Raw genomic sequence first — 19,890 nt, forward strand, 5'->3', positions numbered from 1 at the left:
TCTTCCACACTTAGGCACCCCTCATCTTTCTATGACCTGAGGGTCTTGAGACCACACTGTCCCAGCGAGGTTTCCACTCCCTAGCTTAGCCACGGGAGAGACCTCCCTCAGGGGAGCAGACTTCTAAAAGTTCCAATTTTGTGCTCCATTGCTCTATCACTTGCTAGGAGCCGGCTGATGAAGGCTCTCTCCCCCTGCAGTCTGTCTTCCCAAATATCACTTCAGAGTCACTTCTCTACACATCCTACCTTCCAGAAAATGGTCACTCTTCTGTTTATAAAATTGCTGTTATTCTTTTCTTTGATTTCCTGTTGCGTTGCACATCCTACCTTCCAGAAAATGGTCCCTTTTGTGTTCATAAAATTGCTGCTATTCTTTTCTTTGGTCACCTGTTGCATTTGTAAATGTTCAGAATGGTTTGAGAACTATCTAGCTGAATTCCTGATACTAGACAAAATTTAGGTCTCCTACTCCTCCACCGTCTTGCCCTCTGCCCTCTGGCATTTTGCACTGTTGGTTAGTAATTTTGCTATTAAAAATCATCCCCTGGTGTACTGCTGAAATGCTGTCTAATGTTCCAAAGTGCAAGAAAACGATGATGTGCTTTACAGAGAAAAGACATATGAGCTTCCTTCAGGCATAAGTTATAATGCTATTGACTATGAATTTAGTGTTAATGAATCAGTAGTAAATTAATAAGGTGTCTTTAAACAGAAACACATAAAAAAGTGTTATGTATTGAAAGGCTGATAAAAATGTTGATGAGAGACTTGATAGGAATCTGACCATGTATTTTCCTTAGGAACAGTATTTCATTGCTCACTCCTTCTTTGTTTGCCTCAGCTTTATAGGACATTACTGCAAATAATGAGGATCCATCATACTTAATTTTAAAATTAAGTTATTAAAAGTTAGCAATTAGACAATTATCAAAGTATGTGTTTATCTGATACCAGATGATTAATGATTTTGGGGTAGTTGAGAAGAGGAAGGAAATGATTCACATGCATGCAGAAGCCATGAAATGTAGAGAAACAGGAAGCATGTTTAGTTTGGAGCCACAAAGATGAGTTTCTTGGATTCTCCCTCTGACTTTTGTGCATATCAAAGAAAACTAAATCAGGTCCACAGTTCCCTTCCAGTTAAAGGAGTCTTTCATTCTTTAGTGTCAGTCAGGAAAAAAAAAGGGTCATATGACTAAAAATTCATGCTTACCACTGAAAATTAGGGAATAATCATTAGGGGAGAAGAAAGCCCTATTAATTCTAGATTGCCGATGACAACATAGAGTTGTATATAATGAGAAGCACTATTGCATAATTAATTTCTTTGCCTTCTTTACATTTGATATACCCTGAGGTCATAGTACTTAGCCTTAAACACCAGAACTCTAGAACTAATGATTTCAGTGGACCACTATACTAATGTTAGTGAACTGGTTCTGACCTATGACACATGGACTTGTAGTAGTCACAAATATGCTTAAGAAACTCATGGAGAACAAATTGATCATCTCATTCACTCATGTATATAGTGTTTCTTGTAATCATAAAGTATATTTACATGGTTAAGAAACAAAGAAAACATGCCCAGAAATCTAGTAATGAAGAAGAAATGGAACTCTGTCCTATCTCTCCCATCCTTATTCTTACTTCCCAAGAACATTATTTTTTTTTTAAGATTTTATTTATTTATTTGACAGAGATCACAAGTAGGCAGCGAGACAGGCAGAGAGAGAGAGGGAAGCAGGCTCCCTGCTGAGCAGAGAGCCCGATGCAGGGCTCCAGCCCAAGACCCTGAGATCATGACCCAAGCCGAAGGCAGAGGCTCGACCCACTGAGCCACCCAGGTGCCCCCCAAGAACATTATTTTTAACTGTTACCTATTCTGTTATTTACCTCCACATTATTAAGCAATATACTTAATGCAGTTATTTCTTGATTTATCAGTCTTAGAGCATATTTATTTCCTGCCATGACTTTATACTTGCCCATTGGTTATTAAGCTTCAGTATAGCTCTAGCACTAGCTTGTCTTTCAGTTCTGGTAAATTTTCTACTTTCTTATCTATTTTCCTCTGTCTTCTCTCTCTTGAGTTTATTTTGTTAGTAAAAAACATGTTCTTTCATGTTTCCCTTTTTCTGAATGTATTATTTATTATTTCCTCTATGAGTCCTTTTGTGTGAGTGAGTGTGTGTGTGTGTGTTTCCATTTTTCTGTTTGTGTCCCTCTCTCCTTGGAGGCTTTTCCCTTGTATTAATATTGTGGTTGCCCATCTGTAGTTGAGAGCAAAGTACTAAAATACGAGTTGGGAGTTCTGTGCATGATTAGGTACAAACTGAAGAACTTTAGGGCAGTGTTTCTTAACCTGTTTTCATTACCACTTCATGAAGAGGCATATTTAAGACATTTTCTTCTCCTAATTGCTGTCCCTTCTTCCCATGACATTTTAATGCCACAAGGACTTACTGTGTATGTTTATATATTCTGAAGGATTCAAATATCAGGAAGGTTTGGGCCCTGTTTCTTCTCAGACTAGGCAGTTGCTACATCTGCTCTTCTGTCTATAGTCATTCTTTGGGAAAATAGGTTATAGAAAGGGATCACCAACCATTTACAGACCTTGAATTAATCTCCCATTTTATAGTCCTGAATAATTCCTGTCCTCAGCTTAACTTGTGTGTCCTGAGCCTCTTCTTGTGTCAGTGAAGCAGATTAGCTCCTTTATGTACTCATCCATCCCCTTCTTTGAGGACTAAAAACCTGTATGTTCATCTACCTTACCACTTCACTTAACATTCCTCTCATGTTTTGAGTTGCATAATTTTATTAATCTGTAATTTAAATTTTAAATAAGAGTAATCTCCATTTTTTTTTTAAGATTTTATTTATTTGACAGATCACAAATAGGCAGAGAGGCAGGCAGAGAGAGGAGGAAGCAGGCTCCCCGCTGAGCAGAAAGCCCGATGCGGGGTTTGATCCCAGGACCCCGAGATCATGACCTGAGCCGAAGGCAGAGGCTTTAAACCACTGAGCCACCCAGGTGCCCCAAGAGTACTCTTCATTTTTATTTATTACAGTAATTTATCTGTTTTCAAATCTTTAACGGATGTTCATTTGAGATATCAGAATGGAAAGGAGGTAAACCCTGATGTTTGCTTTTCCATCTTATCTAGACATCCTTAATAGGCTTTAGCATTTAGCATTTTCACATATTCCTAGTTGATATTTGGATCATATTTTTCTCTATAAAATACCTTTAACTCTTGCCATTCATTTATTTTAAAGTTCTCAGCCATGATATTATGCCCTACCAAGAATTCATTAATGTGACCCTTGTTTATCACTTTTATCAGTTATGTTGTGTTCATACTAGGTCAAGATTCAATACAACTTGTACAGGCAAGAGAATTCTTTCATCTTTTTGGGATTCTAGGTGTTAGAGAATTATGCTGAAGTAGGTATTCGAGCTTGCAGAGATCTCAGGGAACTTCCTAGAGTTGTACTTCCTAATATAGTAGCCATTAACCACATGTGGATATTTAATTTAAATAAAATTAAATAAAATTTAAAATTCAGTTCAACAGACTGACCGGATTTCATGTTCAGTAACCTTATGTGGCTAGTCGCTGCCGTCTTGGATAGCATAGATACAGAGCATTCCCACCTCTGCCAAAAGTTCTGTCGTATGGCATTGTTATAGAAAGTAGAAAATGCAGCACCATTCTGTATCTTCCAAGAGATAACTAGTTTTTTAAGCCTCAACTTTGTAGGAGTTGCTTAATATAGTGAGTGTGTAGGACTTGGCTGAATAGGTATTAACGTAGGAGGAAAATGATATCTTAGAGATATCAGTGAAGCTTTAAGGAGAAAGTGCAAGTCATGGGACTAGCTATTGTCTAAGTAAATGCAAGAGACAGCCAGAAAAGCATCATCATAATTGTGCAATAATGCTCTCTTGTGTTGATTCAAAGAAAAACTTCAGGAGATTGAGAAAAGTCCTTCAGAATTTTACTGAAGAGTCTCTACATAGGCAACAAAATGCTGCTGATCAACTATTATTTTGAGTGGGTATATGGATAAGCTATTATCTAATTCAGAATATTTTTCTTTTGTAGGTTGTTGATAATTTGCATTATATTTAAGTATGGCATATACCTTAGGGATGTAGAAGAAGGAAGGGCTTTAGAAATTAATCCACTCCTGTGCTTTCATTTTATAGGTGGAGGAAACTGATGCTTAAAATAGGGAAGTAATTTATCTGAGGGCACACAGTTGTTGGGGCTAGAGCTAGCACCAGAACCAGCATATTTTGTGTTCATGTGCAGAACATTTCCTGTGGTACTATGCTGGTGACAAAGAAGGAATGACTTGACTCATTGTGTCTTCTTGAAAGCTTTAATAATCCACCTGTGAGGCTTAAACTGGTAACATAAACTTGAAGACTATGTAATTCTGGGAAGTATGAATTTCATAATGTGTTTTCCTCTTTTTAGAACAACAATTTGTAATCTTTATACAATGCCACGAATTGGAGAACCTGTCTGGCTTACAATGATGTCGGGGACTCCAGAAAAGAACCAGCTTTGCCATCGTTTCATGAAGGAGTTCACTTTTCTAATGGAAAATGCTTCCAAAAATCAGTATGGCTTTCTCTCTTCATAGCTTAGATATTATGTACTATAACTTGATATCTAGATTTTGATCAAACCCAGTCACAAAAGCAAAGTAATTAACTTTTTTGCGAATTATTTCTTACTATTAATAACCAAAATAGAATTAAAAAATGTAAATAAGAGATAGGATATGGATGAAAGCCACAGAAAACAGTAAAATGAATGAAATGAATGAGAAACAGTAAAAAGGTCTTTAATTATGTGTTAAATTAGAATTCCTGACAACTTACAGAACTTTCTGAGGCTTCCCATTTTTTGGTGAATTGCATTCACTTACGCAGTTTCATTCTAGAGAAAATAAGTAAAAAAAAGAAAAAGAAGTGGTGCCAGGATTCCAGTGATATATATTTAATGTGATATTTTATCATACTATTTGCTTGTAACCGTTCATCAAATTCCTAGAATCCAAATGAGTAATTTAGAGGTTTTATTCTTTTTAAATAGACAAAGTTTGCTTAATACTTTACTTCGTTTTCCCATTCAGTAGTTTGGAAATGTATAGTCCTGTTGCTTCATTAATTTTGCAGATTAAACACTGAAAAGAAACCAGTTTTTCAAGTAAAATGGCATTTTTTGCTTTGTAATTAAGATCAGCTACAGCTCTGTGTGAATACTGTTTTTATTTTAAGGATTTTTTTTTTTTTTTAACTCCTACCCAACCAAAAACTGCATTTTCATTTTCATCCAGGTGATATGCCTGTCTTTTCTTCTTTCCTCTCCTTTTTTTATGCTGTTTGGTTACATGAGAGTAGGTACTGTCTCTGCTTTATTCTGTTGCTGCGTTTTGTATTTGGTTTAATGAAAGCAGAGTGGAGTCTGATAGGATGTATTTTGTTTTCAGATTCTTACCAGCACTCATTACTGCAGTTCTGACCAATCATCTTGCCTGGGTTCCAACGGTCATGCCAAATGGACAACCACCTATAAAAATATTTTTAGAAAAACATTCCTCTCAGAGTGTGGACATGTTGGCAAAAACTCATCCATATAACCCACTTTGGGCACAACTAGGTATGTAATCTGAAAACCCTTACATTATGCATAACACTTATACTTTTGTGTAGCTGTCTGGAGTTATTTTATAGCAAAAACAAAAATTAAGAAATAAGATGTTCTTTTTTATTCCCCCCATTCTATTTTTTCTCCAATTTTTAAATTTTATTTTATTTTTATTATGTTACCTTACCATACAGTACATCATTAGTTTTTGATGTAATGTCCCATGATTCACTGTTTGTATATAACACTCAGTGCTCTATGCAGTCCTCCCCCTTTAATACCCCATCACCAGGCTCACCCATCCTCCCAATCCTCTCCCTTCTAAAACCCTCAGTTGTTTCCTGGAGTCTGTAGCCTCTCAAGTTTTGTCTTCCCATCTGACTCCCCACCCCCCATTCTTCCCTTCCTTCTCTTAATGTCCTCTTGACCAGAAAGGACTTCCATTCTTATATTGCCCAGGTCTTTGTGTATGGTGTAAGCAAGTGGTCGAGTTTCATTCTTCTGTATATAGCTTCATTCTTCTGTTTATATATGCAGTTTTCCCAGCACCATTTTTTAAAGAGCCTGTCTTTTTCCCACTGGATATTTTTTCCTGCTTCGTTGAAGATTATTTGACCGTAGAGTTGAAGGTCCATATCTGGGCTCTCCACTCTCTGTTCCATTGGTCTATGTGTCTGGTTTTGTGCCAGGACCATGCTGTCTTGGTGATCACGGCTTTGTAATATAGCTTGAAATCAGGCAGCATGATGCCCCCAGCTTTGTTTTTATTTATTAACATTTCCATGGCTATTTGGGGTCTTTTCTGGTTCCATACAGATTTTGGGATTCTTTGTTCCATCACTTTGAAAAATGCTGTTGGTATTTTGATTGGATGGTGTAGTATAGATAAAGTATAGATAGTATGTATAGATAGTATAGATAAAGTATAGATTGCTGTGGGTAGCATAGACATTTTAACAATGTTTATTCTTTCAGTCCATGACCATGGAATGTTTTTCCATCTTTTTGTGTCTTGTTCAGCTTTCATGAGTGTTTCATGAGAACCTTTATGTCTTTGGTTAGGTTTATTTCAAGGTATCTTATGGTTTTGGTACTATTGTAAATGGAATTGATTCTGTAATTTCTTTTTCTCCAGTTACATTGTTAGTGTATAAGAAAGCAACTGATTTCTGTTCTTTGATTTTGTATCCTGCTACATTACTTAATTGCTGTATAAGTTTTAGTAATTTGGGGATGGAATCTTTTCGTTTTTGCACATAAAGTATGTCATCTCTGAAGAGAGAGTTTTACTTCTTCTTTGCCAGTGTGAATACCTTTTATTTATTTTTGTTGTTTCATTGCTGCTACTAGTACTTCTAGTACTATGTTGAACAGTAATGGCAAGAGTGGACATTCCATTCGTGTTCCTGATCTCAATGGAAGGGCTCCCAGCTTTTCCCCACTGAGAATGATATTCACTGTGAGTTTTTCATAAATGGATTTTATGAAACTGAATCCCTATACTCTATACTCTATAGTATACCCTATACTCTAAGGTTTTAATCAGGAAAAGGTGCTGTATTTTGTCAGATGCAACTTTTCTGCATCAGTTGAGAGAACCATGTGGTTCTTGTCTCTTCTCTTATTTATATGTTCTACCCCATTGATTGATTTGTGAATGTTGACTCACCCTTGCATCCCAGGGATAAATCTCACCTGGTTGTGTTGGATAATTCTTTTAATGCACTTTTGGATTCTGTTAGCTAGTACCTTGTTGAGAATTTTGGCATCCATATTCATCAGGGGTATTGGTTTGAAATTCTCCTTTTTGTTGGGGTCTTTGCCTGATTTTGGGATCAAGGTAAAGCTCGCCTCATAGAGCGAGTCTGAAAGTTTTCCTTCTGTTTCTATTTTTTAAACAGCTTCAGGAGAATAGGTATTATTTCTCCTTTGAATGTTTGTAGAATTCCCCAGGGAATCCAAGAGGCCCTAGACTCCTTGTTTTCTGGGAGGTTTTTGATCACTGCTTCAATGTTGTTACTGGTTATGGGTCTATTCAGGTTGTCAGTTTCTTCCTGTTTCAGTCTTGGTAGTGTATAGGTTTCTAGGAATGCATTCATTTCTTCCAGGTTGCTTAATTTATTGTCATATAGCTGTTCATAATAATTTCTGATCATTGTACTTATTTCCTTGGTGTTAGTTGTGCTTTCTCCCCTTTCATTCATAATTTTATTAATTTGGGCCCTTTCTCTTTTCTTTTGAATAAGTCTGGCCAGTAGTTTATCCATCTTATTAATTCAGAGAACCAGCTTCTAGTTTTCTTAATGTGTTCTACTGTATTTCCGATTTCTAATTCATTGATCTCTCTTTTAATCTTAATTATTTTCCTTCTTGTGCATGGGTTAGGTTTAATTTGTTGTTGATTCTCTAGATCTTCAGGTGTAAAGATAATTTGTGTATTCAGGATTTTTCTATTTTTTTTTGAGCGAGATTTGGAATGCTATGTATTTTCCCCTTAAGACTGCCTTTGCCATATCCCATAGGTTTTGGATTGACGTGTCTTCGTTCTCTTTGGTTCCTATGAATTGCTTAAGTTCTTTGATTTCCCGATTGACCTAAACATTCTTGAGGAGGATGGTCTTTAGCTTCCAAGTGTTTGAATTTCTTCCAAACTTTTTCTTGTGATTGAGTTCCAGTTTCAAAGCACTGTGGTCTGAGAATATGCAAGCAGTAATCTCAATCTTTTGGTATTGGTTGAGACCTGACTTGTGACCCAGTATGTGGTCTTTCTGAAGAAAGTTCCATGCACGCTCAAGAAGAATGAGTATTCTGTTGTTTTAGGGTGGAATGTTCTGTATATACCTTTGAGGTCCATCTGGTCCAATGTGTCATTCAAAGCTCTTGTTTCTTTGTTGATTTTCTGCTTAGATGATCTGTTTATTGCTGAGAATGCAGTGTTGAGGTCTCCTACTATGAATGTATTATCAATATGCCTCTTTATTGTGGTTAACAGTTGACTTATGGTGTTGGCTGCTTCCCTGTTGGGGGCATAGATAATTGTAATTGTTAGACCGACCCTTTAAGAATAATACAATGTCCTTCTGTGTCTCTAACTACAGTCTTTAGCTTAAAATCTAATTTGTCTGATACGAGAATTGCTACCTTGGCTTTCTTTTGAGGTCCATTGGCATGAAAGATATAGTTCTCCATCCCTTCACTTTCAGTCTGGATGTATCTTTAGGTTCAAAATGAGTCTCTTGTAGACCACATATGTACGGGTCCTGTCTTTTTATCTAGTCTGCAACCCTGTGCCATTTTATGGGAGCGTTTAGGCCATTCACGTTGGGAGTGCTTATTGAAAGACAGGATTTTATTGTTACCACGTTGCCTGTGAAGTCCTTGTTTCTATAGATTGTCTCTGTATATTTCTTTCTGTATCTCTCTTGGGGACTTTCTCCTTTTATAGAATCCTCCCTCCCTTTAATGTTTCTTGCAGGGCAGGTTTAGTGGTCCCTATTCTTTCAGTCTTTGCTGGTCCTGGAAACTCCTCCTCTCTCCATCCTTTCTGAATGATAGCCTTGCTGGATAAGGAATTCTTGGCTGCATATTCTTCTCATTTTGTACCCTGAATTTGCCTTGCCAGCCCTTTCTGATTTGCAAGGTTTTTGTGAACAGGTCTGACATTAGAGATCTGACTGATGTTTCTCCCTCTGTATTAAGGAATCTCTTCCTGCTAACTGCTCTTAAAATGGTTTCCTTGGTTCTGAGATTTGCGAGTTTTATTATTACACGTCTGGGCGTTGGCCTGCTCCTCTTGATCTTGGGGGGTGTTCTCTCTGGACATGAATGCTTGTTTCATTCCCCATATTAGGAACATTCTTGGCTACAGTTTGGTCAGATATATCTCCTGGTCCTCTCTCTCTCTCTCCATCTCCCCCTACCCCCTGCCAGGGATCTCAGTAATTCTGACATTGGAATGTTTCATGGCATCATTTATTTCTCTAATTCTGTTTTCATGGATTATAAGCTATTTGTTCCAGGTCTTCTCCTGATCCTCCTTTTTTCTCAGTTTGTCTTCTAGATCACTAATTCGTTCTTCTACCTCATTTACCCTAACTGTTAGAGTATCTAGATTAGATTGTATCTCATTGATAGCATTTTTAAGTTCTGCCAGATCCACTCTCATTTCTGCCCTTAGCGAATCTATTTTTTGCCATTAATAGTTTTCTCCAGCCTGACTATTGTCTTTATAACTGCTATCCTGAAGTCTATTTCTGACATCTTGCTTAGATCATATAGATTAATAGATCATATCTGTTATATCTCCAGGAGAGGCCATTGCCCCTTGGACTTTTCTTTGTTGGGAGTTTCTCCTCCTAAGTCATTCTGTTGAGTAGAGGGGATGTACAACCAAAACTATCAGCCACAGTCCAGGAAGGATGCACCCTCTTGACTGAGGATCCTCTGCCCCTATAGAGATCCAGACGTGTATAATCTTACATGTCAGGCTGGTTTCATGGGTATTCAGAGTGGTTTGGTAGATTTCTAGCTAAAGTCAGGGGTCTGGTTGAAAAGGAGTTCCCATACTCCTCTGCCATCTTGGTGGAACACATCCTCCATTCTAAAGCACTTCTTCTTTCCTTGTCCTTTTCATGCCTGCTAAATTGTCTGATCTCCATCTTAAGTCTAACATCAATTTCTTCTAGCTACACAACTGCAGTGAGAGCTAGAGAAGCAGGATCATGACTGATTCACTCATAACCTCAGGTTCTTTAGGGTGTTTTATGTTATGTACTTTGCCCAGAAAGAGTTAATCATGTTATCTATGATAGCTAGAATAAATTTGGTGAACTGAGAAGCAGTCATTGAGGTTTCTGTTTTCCACTTTTGCTTGTTTTTTAAATAATTTTGGAAAATGTTTCCCTTAGTGCAAGGCCTTGTTAAATAAATGGGTAACCAGGTAAGAAGGGATAGTTGATGAGTTGACAGTCATTAGGAAGGCATTGTAGCTTGGTGCTTAAAAGTGCAGGATATGAGTCAGACCACACGTGAGTCACAGTCTCTTTGTTTATAATTTGAGGATAATAATATATAGTACATACTTCATAAAGTGAAGACAATTAAATTAGAGAGTACCTGTAAAGTACTTAGAACAGTGTCTGGTAAACATGACTGCTGTTGCTCTTGCTCTTACTCTATTGCTATTAGGTCATAGGGGAGGAGTCCAATGAGAACATTTTGATGACTTGATAGAAACTTCTCTTAGGTTGTGCTGAGTGAGCTTGCCAGGCAGGTTGTCATGTAACTTTTTCATGTAACTTCCCTCCCCTTCTCTTTCTTTCCTCTCTCTGTCCCTCATTTACTTTCTTCTAATTGAGGAATAATTGACACATACCAAACAAATATATATACACTTTTGTAAGTATTGATATTTATGTTAAAATGTGAGTACCTCTGAAACAGTCACCAAAATCAAGATGATGAACTCACTCATCACTTCCAAAAGTTTCCTCATGCCCTTTTGTAACCCCTCCTTCCTGTTCTTCCCACTCTCCCTATTGACCTTCCAACCCCCTCCCCATACCCAGGCAGCTACTGGTTTGTTTTCTATCATTATAGATTAGTTTGTATTTTCTAGATATAAATGGAATTATACAGTACATGCTTTTTTTTTTTTTGGTCTGACTTTTTTATTCAACATAATTATTTTGAGATTTGCCTGTGTTGTTTGTAGTAATAATCAATGCCTTTATTTTGCTGGGTAGTATGCTATTGTATGGATATTAATTTAGTTTTTTTCAAATCAAGTAATTCAGTGATATTTATTTGGACATTTCAAATTTATTTTCAATTCTACAATCGTTTATTTAGTGCATAACATATATAAGGCACTATGCAAACAGCATTGGAGCATATAAAGATGAAATGCAGTTCTTGGCCTTAAAGAAGTGAACAGTTTAAGGTGTTTGGGTGACTCAGTTAGTTAAGTGACGGCCTTTGGCTCAGGTCATGTTCCTGGAGTCCCAGGATCAAGTCCTGGGTCGGGCATACTACTCAGTGGGAAGTCTGCTTCTCTCTCTGACCCTCCCCACTTCTTTCTCTCTCTCTCTCTCATTTTGTGTCTCAAATAAATAAAATCTTAAAAAAAAAAAAAAACTGGACAGTTTAGGGGCTCTTGGGTGGCTCAGTAGGTTACATGTCTGCCTTTGGCTCAGGTCATGAAGTTGGGGTCCTGGGATTGAGCCCCTCTTTGGGCTCGCTGCTCAGCAGGACATCTGCTTCTCCCTCTCCTTCTGCCCCTCTCCCCCACATATGCATGCACGCATGCGCTCTCTCAAATAAATAAGCAAAATTTCAGAAAAAAAAGAAGTGGACAGTTTATTTTACTGAAGGTAATAAATATGAGGACAGTAATGATAAATCAAAGAGGAATTATAAGAGAAACAAAAAGTTCAGTGAAATTTCAGTTAGGGAAGCTTACTTTTGCACAAGGGAGGGTGCTTGGGTGGGAAGCTTTGGACTGGCAGAGAAACAGAATAGGGCAAGCAGAAAGCATGTCTAGGGTGTTAAGAGTGCTGAGTTGCTTCAGTGTTCAGTTTAAGTAGTCTGCTTTAAGTGGGACTTAGTGCAAATAATGATGAAAAGGTAACTATAAGAAGATAAACCTGGAAAAGTAAAGTTGAACTGGTCAGGAAATACTCACTTGTCATGTCAAAGCAGTTCAGTTTATTTGGTAATTCGTGAGAAACTTAGGAGTAGTTTCAAACAGTGGCATGATGGCATTAGAGCCAGTGCATTAATCAGAGGAGAAAAATTATCATAATACTGTCTATAGCACATATTTATCTGAGACCTATTTATGTCTGTTCCTTTAAAAAGCATAGGAGTTAGGCTTTAAAGTGTGTATACAGACAACTTGCTAAAATTGAATTAAATTTAAATTAATGACTTTGTATTCTCTATTTTTTAAAAAGATTTTATTTATTTGACAGAAGGAGAGAGAGAGATCACAAGAAGGCAGAGAGGCAGGCAGAGAGGCAGGCAGAGAGAGAGGGAGAAGTAGGCTCCCTGCTGAGTAGAGAGCCTGATGTGGGGCTCGATCTCAGGACCCTCCTGAGCCGAAGGCAGAGACTTAACCCACTGAGCCACCCGGGCGGCCCAATGTGTTCTCTATTTTTAAGTGTAATTTGGCATCTTCATCTAATTTGAGCTATAGCATAAATATAGAAATTACATAGACAACTCTTAGGTTCCTGTCGCCCTTTTCTTACGTAATGGCTGTTGGCATCTAGTATGGATTCAGAAGTGAAAATGAACCACATGGCTAAAAGTTGCCCTTTCTTTTCCTCTTGGTCAGGATAGGTCTCACTTTTCTTGTTCTTTCTGGTCTTTTCTGAGTACCTACTTCTCTGGGAAATAGAAGGGCTTTTAAAAACATGGGAACTAGTTTGGGGTCATGGGTAGGGCAACAACAGTTAAGGTTCAGGATGTGATTTAATCAAGAAAGGTTAAGTGTGTGATATGACTACTCTGTTCTGTTCCACATTTTACTCCCTTTTCTCTCCTCCCTCCCCATCCAGTAGATACTGTGCTTTCTCTTTTCTGCATTAGGTGCAGTAACAGACTTCTTTTGCTCATAGTTTCTTAGGTAGTACTTCTCCCCCAGTGAAGAGCTCTGCATGAGGCCTGGCACCGAGAATATTCTTGGTCAGTGTGACTTTCATAGTTGACTCTTTGGTTGGGTTTCAGAACCATAGGAGCTGCTTAAAGAGGAAATTAGAAAACCCCTCTATTCACCTTCCTCTTTGGTAAATACCATTTATCTCATCCCATGCTCCTGAATAGTCACTTACCTGTTAAAGAACTAAGAGTCAACCTGAACTAGCTCTCATACAGTAAGAGTAGGTATCTGATCATTGGAAATAGCCTGCTTGGCTATATGAGGAGAGGATATGTCCAATAACTGATTTTTCCATTGCAGGGGACTTGTATGGCGCTATTGGTTCTCCTGTACGATTAGCGAGGACTGTGGTGGTTGGCAAACGACAAGACATGGTCCAGAGGCTGCTTTATTTTCTTACTTATTTTATAAGATGCTCTGAACTTCAAGAAACCCATCTTTTAGAAAATGGAGAAGATGAAGCCATTGTTATGCCAGGCACAGTAATTACTACCACTTTGGAGAAAGGTGAAATAGAAGAATCAGAGTATGTGCTTATCACAGTGCATAGAAACAAAAGCAGTTTGCTCGTTAAAGACCCAGAAGAGACAAGGACTCCTAACTGTAGCTGTAAATATTGCAGTCGTCCTTTCCTTGGGCAAAATATAGAGAATGTTTCACAACAAGAGAGCGAAGATATTCAAAACAGCTCGAAGGAGCTGCTAGGAATTTCAGATGAGTGTCGAATGATTTCTCCCTCTGACTGCCAAGAAGAAAATGCTGTTAATGTTAAACAGTTCAGAGATAAATTAAGAACTTGCCTTGACACTAAGTTAGAGACAGTTGTTTGCACAGGCTCTGCTCCAGTAGACAAATGCGCCTTGTCAAAATCAGGCTTAGAGCCAGCAGAGGAAACATGGCATAATGAGGAATTGCTGGGTTCAGGTAATCACACAGGCAAAGTGTTGAGATCCACAGGAATGGTTGTGGAAAAAAAACCTCCAGATAAGCTTATGACTGCTGCATTTTCTTGTGAAGCATCACAGACAAAGGTTACCTTCTTGATTGGAGATTCTATGTCCCCTGACTCAGATACTGAACTCAGGAGTCAGGCAGTGGTGGATCAGATTACCAGGCACCACACCAAACCACTGAAGGAAGAAGGAGGGGCTGTTGATCAGGAGCATCAAGAAACTAAACAGATAACTAAGGACCAATCTGGCGAGTCTGATATACCAAACATGGTTTCTGGAGAGACTTGCAAACATCCCTGTTGGAATCATTCAGATCCAGAAAGCATGAGCTTATTTGATGAATATTTTAATGATGATTCAATTGAAACCAGGACTATTGATGATATTATTGCAGTTAAAACAAGTACAGACAGTAAAGAACACTGCTGTATGTTAGAATTTTCGGAAGGATTGCGTACAAAAAGTAGCAAACAGAAGAGTGAATTTTGTAAATGTGTAGAAACAGTTCACCAGGGTTCATGTAAAACCTGCTTTCCTCAGCAGGACCAAAGAGATACACTCTCCATTCTTGTCCCCCATGGGGATAAAGAGAGTTCAGAGAAAAAAATTGCTGTAGGAACTGAATGGGACATTCCACGAAATGAAAGTTCAGATAGTGCTCTTGGGGATAGTGAAAGTGAAGATACAGGTCATGATATGACTAGACAAGTAAGCAGTTACTATGGAGGAGAGCAAGAAGATTGGGCAGAAGAAGATGAGATACCTTTTCCTGGGTAAGTAGGAAGTTTTAACCTATAATAGACCCTATGTAAATATGTATCATTCTTCTATTTAGATGAAGGTTGGTGTTAAGTAATATAAAGCAAGACATCATTGTCCTGGAGAGATTTTCTTCTATTACCATGTGTTTTAGGGAAAGATTAAAGGCTAAGACCCATAGTTACCCCAGAAAGGTTATGTGAAGTCATAAAAGCATATTTGTATGTGGGAGATACCTTACTGTTTAGGAGTTTTTAAGTAGCTTAGGAGTGAATTATGCCCCCAAATACGGACCTGCACTGAGCCTGGCAACTAGAGAGAGGTGATCACAGAGAAGGTGGAAAGTGGCTGTTAGAAATAAATTTGGCCAAGACTAAAAGGAAAGCAGGAAATGTATACTGTGGGTCAAGTATAGAAGGAGAAGATTCGTATTTTAGAAATGTTATATTCCATGCTTTGGGTTTGTGATACATTTAACTACTTTGTTTTGGATGATGGTTTTCATTCTCTGATTCTATTAAGAATGTATTATATACACAAAGGACACCATTCTGCATGTCTCTCTTGAACGATTTATACCCAGGTCATTACAGAGTTGTTCATTTACCACCTTTTCTGGATAGGAAGGAGTATTTTGTGGTCTCATTGATCACTCAGGCCAATTTTTACTTAAGGATGATTTTACTCTGAGTATAGTTTGTAGAAAACGATGGTACTAGAAGTGTGGACTAGGAAGAGTCCAAAAAGTTTATTGATAAAATGTTTATTAATAATTGGATATGCCTTGTTTTGGGACCTTTCTTCCAGGTCAAAGTTAATTGAAGTGAGTGCTGTTCAGCCCAACATTGCCAACTTTGGGAGGTCCTTATTGGGTGGCTACTGCTCATCTTATGTGCCTGACTTTGTTCTTCAAGGAATTGGGAATGATGAGAGGCTCCGTCAGTGTCTGATATCCGATTTGTCTCATGCTGTGCAGGTGAGTTACCTTCACTGTTCTTGAATTTACTTAGAATGAACTTTGTTAACCGATAGAACCAGTTTACCTTACATTTTTGGTTATACTTCACTATGTAACACAATCATTGTTCTCTTAATCTGTTACTTTTGCACCTGTGTGTTTGTACCTATCACCATGAGAGCAAGTAGAGAGTTCCAGGAATCTACACAAATAGAAATATGAAATACAGAAAGTATTGGATGTATTCATAGATGTTCATCATCAGATCAGTTATGATATCAAGAAAATTACAAATGCTTAAATGTGAATGCGGTTATTTTTTCATTTTCAGATTGTTCATTGCTTATATATACAATTGATTTTTGTATATTGATCTTACATTCTTCTACCTTGCTGAACTCTCTTTCCTTTTTTTTTTTCAAGATTTATTTCTTTTAAAGAAAGAGGGCGCGTTTAGGGGAGGGACAGAGGGAGAGGGAGACAGAGTCTTAAGCAGGCTGTGCGTTGAGTGTGGAGCCTGTCATGGGGCTCAGTCTCATGACCCTGAGATCAGGACCTGAGCCAATACCAGGAGTTGGGTGTTTAACCCACTATACCATCCAGGTGCCCCAACCTTGCTGAACTCTTATTCTTGTAGTTTTCTGTGTGGATTCCTTAGGTTTTTCTACATACACGTTCATGTCATTGATGAATAGACATTGTTGCATCTTCCTTTCCAGTCTGGATGCCTTTTGTCTTTCTTGCCTGATTATATGGGCTAGATCCTTCAGTACAGTGTTGCATAGAAGGACTAATAGTGGACATCCTTGTCCTCTAGGAGAAAGTATTGACTCTTTATTATTAAGTATATGTTAGCTGTGGAATTCTTACAGATGCCCTTTATCAAATGGAGAAAGTTTCTTTCTAGTCCTAGTTTCTTTGTTCCCTCCACCTTTAAATCATGAATGGATATGGCATTTTGTCTAATACTTTTTCTGTGCTTATTTGATAATGATCATTCGGTTTTTCTTTCTTAATCTGTTAATGTGAAAGATTACATTAGATGTGGTAGATTTTTTTTTTCTTTTAAAGATTTTATTTATTTATTTGACAGAGATCACAAGTAGGCAGAGAGGCAGACGGGGGTGGGGAGGGCAGGCTTCCTGCTGAGCAGAGAGCCCAATGCAGGGCTTGATCTCAGGACCCTGGGATCATGACCTAACCCAGAGGCAGAGGCTTTAACCCATTGAGCAACCAAGGCACCCCGATGTGGTAGATTTTTTTAGACATTAACCAATTTGTATATTCTTTTTTTTTTTTTTTTAATTTTTTTTTAAAATTTTATTTATTTGACAGAGAGAGAGAGACATCACAAGTAGGCAGAGAGGCAGGCAGAGAGAGAGGAGGGAGGAAGCAGGCTTCCTGCAGAGCAGAGAGCCCGACGTGGGGCTCGATCCTAGGACCCTGGGATCACGACCTGAGCCGAAGGCAGAGGCTTTAACCCACTGAGCCACCCAGGCGCCCCTAATTTGTATATTCTTAGAGAAAAAAATCCACCTGGTCATGGTATACAGTTCTTTTTATATGTTACTAGATATGATTTGCTAATATTTTAGTATGAATTTTAGAATTGTATTCATGAGGGATATTAGTCTATAGTTTTCTTGTGATGCATTTGTCTAACTTTAATATCAGAATAATACTTGCCTCATAGAATGAGATGGGGTGTGTTCCCTCCTCAATTTTCTGAAAGAGTTTCTGGAAGATTGGTACTGTTTTTTCTCCAAATGTTTAATCCAGTTCATATGGGAAGTTATTTGGACCTGGGCTTTTTAAAATGAGAATATTTTAAATTGCTGATTCAATTTCTTATTCTAGATCTATTCCAAGTTTTTATTTTTTCCTGAGTCAATTTTGGTAATTTTTGTCTTTCTAGGAATTAATTGCATTTAAGTGATTTATTTGTTGGAATAAAATGATTCATAGCATACATTTATAATCTTTTAATTTTTTTGAAAGATTTTATTTATTTGAGAGAGAGAGAGCAAGTGAGAGAGAGAGGAACCTGCAAGAGCACAAGTAGCAGGGAGGGCCAGAGGGAGGAAGAGAAGCCGACTCCCCTTGAACAGGGAGCCCAATATGGGGCTCGATCCCATGACTCCGGGATCATGACCTGAGCCGAAGGCAGACACTTAACTGACTGAGCCACCCAGGCACCCGCATTTATAATCTTTTTAATTTCTGTAAGTTCATTGGTTATGTCCTCTCTTTCATCCCTGATTATTGTAATCTGTGCTTTTCCTTTTTTTCTGAAACCTCCTATAAGTGGAATATTCCAAAGAATATTCATGGCTTCGTTAATAGTTGTTTTTGTCCCATATGCATCAAAGATGAGTAGGCTGTGGCCCATGGGACAAATAGGCTTGCTTTTTTAAATTAGGTTTTATTGGAACATGACTACACCCATTTATTTACTTTGCAATTGTTTTCCTGCTTCAGGAGCAGAGCTAAGTCACTGACAGAGACTTTATAGCCTCTAGAGCCTAAATTTTCTCTCTGTGGCTCTTAATTGAAGTTTGCCAGTTCCTATCCTAACTGAACAGTGTGTTAATTTTGTTAATCTTTTCAAGGAAAACAACTTTCTTTTTTCTTTTTTTTTTCTTTTAAGATTTTATTTATTTATTTGACAGACAGAGATCACAGGTAGGCAGAGGCAGAAAGAGAGAGAGAGGGAGAAGTAGGCTCCCTGCTGAGCAGAGAGCCCGATGCAGGGCTCGATCCCAGGACCCCGAGATCATGACCTGAGCCGAAGGCAGAGGCTTTAACCCACTGAGCCACCCAGGCGCCCCAGGAAAACAACTTTCATTTTCACTGATTTTCTCCATTTTTTTTGGTCTTTTTTTTTTTTTTTCATTAATTTCTATCCTCATCTTTATTATTTCTTCCCTTCTGCTTGCTGTGGATGTAGTTTTTTTTGTTGTTGTTAAGGTGGAAGATTAGGTTATTAATTTGAAGTATTTTTTCTTTTCACATATAGGCATTTAATTCTAAATTGTCCTCTAAGCACTGCTTTAACTGAAGCTCATAAATTTTAATCTTTTGTTTTCACTTTTATTCTCTTCAAAATATTTCCTTATTTTTCCTTGCCATTTCTGTGATGCATGGGTTATGTAAAAGTATGTTTTTGATCTCCAGATATTTTTGGAATTCTTCGATTTCCTTTTCTTGATTTCTAAATTAGTTCCATTGTGGTCAGAGAACAGACTTTGTATGATTTTAGTCCTTTTAAATCTAGTGAGTCTTGTTTTATGGCCCAGCATGTGGTGTATCCTAGAGAATAGTTGAAAAAAACAGTTGCCTGTTGGGACACCTAGGTGGCTCAGTCAGTTAAAGTGTCTGCCTTCGGCTCAAGTCATGATCTCAGGGTCCTGGGATCGAACTCCACATTGGGCTCCCTGCCAAGCAGGGAGCCTGCTTCTCCCTCTCCCTTTGCATGCCACTCCACCTGCTTGTGCTCTCTCTCTCTTGTCAAATAAATAAATGAAATCTTTAAAAAAAAATAGTCGCCTGTTGTTGGGCAAGGAATGTACTCTAGATGTCAGGTCAAGTTGGTTGATAGCCTTTAGGTTTCCCCTTTCTTGCTGATTTTTCCACAATCTTGCTGATTTTTCTGTGTAGTTACTGCATCATTTATTGAGCATGGAGTATTGAAGTCTCCAGCTTTTGTTGAATTTTCTCTTTCTTCAATTTCCATGTGTCATTCTAATAATTTTTAAAGCAAAATCTTCTCCTTTCCCCCTGTGAAAACATTAAAAAGGAATGGAGAAAGCCAACTAGGAAATCATAGGTGAGAAAATACGGCTCATTGAGGAAGCATTCCCTTAATTATTAGCCAGAAGTTTTTTTT

The 19,890-nt window shown here is 37.9% G+C and overlaps 1 protein-coding gene across 3 annotated transcripts in view; it reads left to right on the forward strand.

Annotated features, from left to right (window-relative positions):
- The window catches only part of LOC111140883 (folliculin interacting protein 1), a 156,004-nt gene that overhangs the window by 119,116 nt on the left and 16,998 nt on the right, over window positions 1–19,890 (forward strand). For all 3 annotated transcript variants that reach the window (XM_022493127.1, XM_022493128.1, XM_022493129.1), the window contains 4 exons: window positions 4,496–4,642; window positions 5,517–5,686; window positions 13,635–15,060; window positions 15,854–16,022. In XM_022493127.1, coding sequence (XP_022348835.1) covers window positions 4,496–4,642; window positions 5,517–5,686; window positions 13,635–15,060; window positions 15,854–16,022 — 1,912 coding nt within the window. The remainder of the gene's footprint in view (window positions 1–4,495; window positions 4,643–5,516; window positions 5,687–13,634; window positions 15,061–15,853; window positions 16,023–19,890) is intronic.

This window comes from Enhydra lutris, unplaced genomic scaffold (genome assembly GCF_002288905.1).
Source record: "Enhydra lutris kenyoni isolate GAN:26980312 unplaced genomic scaffold, ASM228890v2 scaffoldscaffold5, whole genome shotgun sequence".
NCBI lineage: Eukaryota > Metazoa > Chordata > Mammalia > Carnivora > Mustelidae > Enhydra > Enhydra lutris.